The sequence below is a fragment of the Dipteris shenzhenensis genome, chromosome 8 (assembly GCF_047967505.1).
Source record: "Dipteris shenzhenensis isolate YYH24624 ecotype China chromosome 8, Dip_SZ_1.0, whole genome shotgun sequence".
Classification (NCBI taxonomy): Eukaryota; Viridiplantae; Streptophyta; class Polypodiopsida; order Gleicheniales; family Dipteridaceae; genus Dipteris; species Dipteris shenzhenensis.
Window position 1 is genome coordinate 44,724,988 of NC_141603.1, and position 4,427 is coordinate 44,729,414.

The window sequence follows — 4,427 nt, forward strand, 5'->3', positions numbered from 1 at the left end:
CCATGGGGAGACTCATTTTTCGCGGCTCCTCCGTGGAGCTCCAGAGTCCAAAGAAATTCTAGGGGCCACGAGTGGGAACAGCCCAAGCTTTACAACATATTGCCCAAAAGTGGCATCCTGGAAAGAAGTGGATTGGCAAGGAGCAATGAGGCTTAACGAGCATTTAAAGAAGTGAGGTGTCCCTCCTTCTAAAGCTCTTTTCGAGCATCAAGAGGCTTGACTTATATGTACACGATCTTGTAGAGTGTCAAAGCGAAACTCGAAAGCAACTCTCAGCATCACAAAACCCGTGGGATACAGATGCACACCTATCCAAACAAAGCATTTCACCACCCAAACGAAAGTGCACAACGTAGATATATTGTTTCTCTTGCAATCTTTCCTTATCCATCGCCAGGTTTGTGTGCGCCGCATGGCAAGCCTCTGACTACTCTTGAGCAAAACGCTTTGAAGTTTCTCAAGAATCGCAACTTCCCACGCATGAAGCAGGATTGTTTGCAAGCGAAACTGTCGTTTCATCTCTCGGCTCGGCATTCCAACTTTTGTGGACATCTGATTCCTAGTGAGAATCCATTAAGCCTTGTTAATTGTGCCAGAAGAAAGCTCGAGCTGTGCAGATCAACAGTATCTTCGCCTACTGCCCAGTGGGTCGAGCTCGATCCTGAAGAGGTGTCTGGTGATCTTTGTGTCGATGGCAAGCCGCACTGCTTCCCTTCTCTGCGCATGGGTATTGATCCTGCTCAACGGCAATGTCCTCGGCATTTCTGCTCAGGTGTTTGTCTTTTGGTTGCATTGCATTTTCAGCTCCCTCAGCTTGTTTCTTATCGTCACCGCGTACCGTTACGAAGATGTGTAAAAGGAGTGCGAGCTCCATTTAGTAAATCATGTGGGGCAGCATTCAAAAATCCATGCTGGCAGATTACAGATGCCTCTTACGTCTGGTAGGAAATCCTCTAGATTTCGTAGCTATAGCCTATGCCGTTCTCCTGTTTCTAGTGGAAATAGTGCGTTGCGATGGATTGAGACTGGGAACAAGGAAAATTTAGTATTGACCTCTGCATACGGATTGTGGCGAGCAGTGGATTAATCACGGCGGCGACCTTTTCAATTCTCGATACGCAGCGGACGAGCGATTGATCAATACAACGTCCGTGTCATCGCTGCGTCTAAAATGGCGCTTTGTAGCTGGATTCGACATATCTGCCACGCCGGCGATTTACAATGGAACAGTTTATTTCCCGAGTTGGAATGGGAACCTCTACGCAGTTACTGCAGATCAGGGCTCCCTAGTTTGGATGAGAAACTTGACGGAACTAACGGGAATTCGATACGGTGACACCCACGCAGGGGAGAACACGACTCTGGCGCGGGCAACACCGACAATAGCAGACGACGATAAACTGATAGTGGGACTTTTCGGGCCAGCTGTTGTGTTAGCACTCGATCGAGCCAATGGAGATTTGATTTGGATGAAGCAAATAGACGATCATCCGGGGGCGTTGGTAACCATGTCAGGGACAGCCTACAACGAGTAAATCTCGGTCACCACGAGCCTCTTTGAGCGTAATGTTGATTGTTTGATGTGTGGAGTGAGAACTTCAAATTTGCAGTTCTAATTGGGCGCGATTTTGTGTGAACCTTGTGCAATTGTTGGGAGCAGCGGCTTTTACATCGGCACCTCTTCGAACGAGGAAGACAACCCCTCCCTGTGCTGCACGTTCCAGGGGAGCTTCATGAGGATGGACATTGCGACAGGAAACGTGGTATGGCGAACTGGCATGTTGCCCGACAATGGGGGCGCCCAGGGTCTGTATTCCGGCGCTCCACTATGGGGCTCTAGCCCCTCGATAGATGCCGAAAGAAATCTGGTATACATCGCGACTGGAAATGTATATAGCGTGCCTCCACATGTCGCACGATGCCAAGAAGCACAGAACAACAAGAGCAAGCCGGACTTCCCCGATCCGTGCGTTGAGCCAGGAAATCACGAGGAGTCTATGCTCGCCTTAGATTTGGAGACTGGCGACATCAAGTGGTCTCGTAATTTGGGAGGCTACGATGCTTGGGTGAATGCTTGCAACTCTAAGAATGCTACCCTTCTCGCAACGTGCCCACCTGCACCGAATCCCGATTATGATTTCAGCGATGCTCCGTCCATGTTGACGATCAAGCAGCTGGAAGATGGGAGCTCGCGAGATGTGGTGTTGGCGGGGCAGAAGAGTGGAGCTCTGTGGACGCTAGACAGGGCGACGGGAGAAGTGATATGGGGCTCGGTAAGCAGCTCTACTTTACTTCCAGCATGAATCATACACTGCCAGTCTCAAGATTTCCGTCTGGGTATGAAGATTTCAACGACGAGTTCCGTCCGTTTTTAGGAGAAATCTAGCTGTGCTTCATGGAACATTCATATAGCTTGTGGTGGATGGCTGCGATTTCTAGCCGTTTTTCACGTATTTGTTAGCCATCTAAAAACGATCTCCGTCGGATTGCTAGCTTTGTTTCACGAAATTTCTAGCATCGCGAAGTTCTGTCACTCTATTGCACTCATGAATGCTCCGTTTTCACCCTACCCCTGATTGTGGCCGCTCTGGCAGTGGCGTCTCCATACTATGACTTTTAGAATTGCTTTACGTGAAAAGCGATGCTCTGAAGATGATCTTCGCAGTAGTACTGAGCGGCATCAACGGTTGAATGTAATGACACGGTGCAGCTCTCTCCATCGTACTGATTTGCGCCTTTTGACGACCGAGCCAGGTTCTGTGCCTCGCATCACTTGTGCGGTGTGCATTGTGGCGTATACTGAGTAATAATGAGTATATACATCACCGATTGCTCTTATCAAAGGCACAGGCTTCCGTTAAGTTCTGTAGTTCTACTGAATACTGATGATGATTTGCGTCTAACTTTCTAGCATTGTTCTCACGTTACAGCTGCAACGACGGAGAGGAAGGGATTTAACCCGAAGAGCACGATGATTTCACAGGGATAACTGATAATTGCGATTTTTCATAGCTTACTGGTTCAGCTCGCTTTCACACTGATGACTGCATTTTCAGAGTGATCTCTCCGATTTGAATTGCATAGCAGCGATTGCACCTCATCGTTAGCATCTGAGGGTGGCTACTGATGATTTCACAGGAACAACTGATAAGTGGGATTGCACACTGATGATTGCGATGAGGTCTGTCATGGAATGCTACCAAATTCACCGAGGGATAATTTAAATGATAACTACGATTTTAGATTACTGCGTTTTCTCACTAAATCACTGATGACTGAATTCTCACCGAAGAGCACCATGATCTCACAGGGATAACTGATAACCACGATTTTACCGCTTTTTCTCAGTGATGACTGCATTTTCACAATTGATCTCTCCGATTTGACTTGCATAGCAGCGATAATTTCACACTGATCGATAGCATCTAAGAGTAGCAACTGATCGGATTTCACAGGAATAACTGAATGCAAGAATAACTGCACCGACTGCACGTAGATTGCTAGTTCACACTGATTCAGTGATTGACGGCGGTTTTCACACCGATTTCTCCGATTGTACAATTAAATTAGCTGCGATTTCACAGGGATGGTAAGGATCTGAGAGTGGCTACTGATTTTGCGCGACGTGGTGATGGGCAGGTGACGGGACCGGGAGGCGGAGGGGGACAGATCTGGGGCACAGCGACGGACGGAGAGACGATTTTTGTCAACGTGCCCAACTCACGGCACTACAACTGGACCGTGAGCAACGCACACGTGGTGAAGACCGGAGGGTGGTCAGCTGTTAGCGCCGTGTCCGGCCACATCCTCTGGGCCGTCCAAAACCCGACCCTCTCCACTGTTATTGGACCTGTCAGTTTGGCCAATGGTGTTGTCTTTGCTACCTCCATGGATCCCCTCGGTACCGTCTTTGCCTTCGACGCCACCTCCGGTCTTGCCCTGTGGAATTCCTCCACTGGAGCCACCATCTATGGTGGCTGCGCTATCGCTCAAAATTGTGTCTTTGTTGGCAATGGTGCAAGTGTCAACGTTGGCCCTGGCTATGGTGGCACTCGTGGCGACTCTCTCTTTGCCTTCTGCCTGCCCAGCAACTGAGCCTCACCACTCGTGTCCAACAACCTTTTGGAACAAGCTATAGTGACTGTCCTCTACACTAGCTCTACACCACCCTAAGTGCTTTGAGGTTAGAGCTTGTTATGGATATAGCAAAAAACCGGAGATACAAATAAAGAAGTTGTTCTTTTGAAATGCAATGTGTAGTCTATTTGAAATGGAATTTAAATCTTACTTTAAAATTCTATCATAAAAATGGATGGTACATGCAATTAGAGCCATCTCTTCATCACATAAACTTGCTAAATACAAGTGCAAAAGTAATAGGAAGGTTGCAATTGTAAGAAATGATCTTGAAGTCAATTTTATAATAG

The 4,427-nt window shown here is 47.8% G+C and overlaps 1 protein-coding gene across 1 annotated transcript; it reads left to right on the forward strand.

Annotated features, from left to right (window-relative positions):
• The first annotated feature begins 297 nt into the window (after positions 1 to 297).
• Positions 298 to 4,211, forward strand: LOC147899562 (uncharacterized). The gene is made up of 4 exons (XM_087378489.1): positions 298 to 772; positions 1,080 to 1,531; positions 1,661 to 2,273; positions 3,640 to 4,211. Exons 1-4 carry the CDS (start codon positions 692 to 694, stop codon positions 4,093 to 4,095), a joined length of 1,602 nt encoding a protein of 533 aa, XP_087234615.1. The 5' UTR covers positions 298 to 691; the 3' UTR covers positions 4,096 to 4,211.
• The last annotated feature ends 216 nt before the right edge of the window (positions 4,212 to 4,427 follow it).

Bases quoted from the DNA above. Each gene is read 5' to 3' on its own strand.
- LOC147899562 (XM_087378489.1), top strand. From the start codon at position 692: ATGGCAAGCCGCACTGCTTCCCTTCTCTGCGCATGGGTATTGATCCTG. The intron at 773-1,079 runs GTGTTTGTCTTT...TGTGGCGAGCAG, and splicing joins TCCTCGGCATTTCTGCTCAG to TGGATTAATCACGGCGGCGA. The intron at 2,274-3,639 runs GTAAGCAGCTCT...GGTGATGGGCAG, and splicing joins GAGAAGTGATATGGGGCTCG to GTGACGGGACCGGGAGGCGG.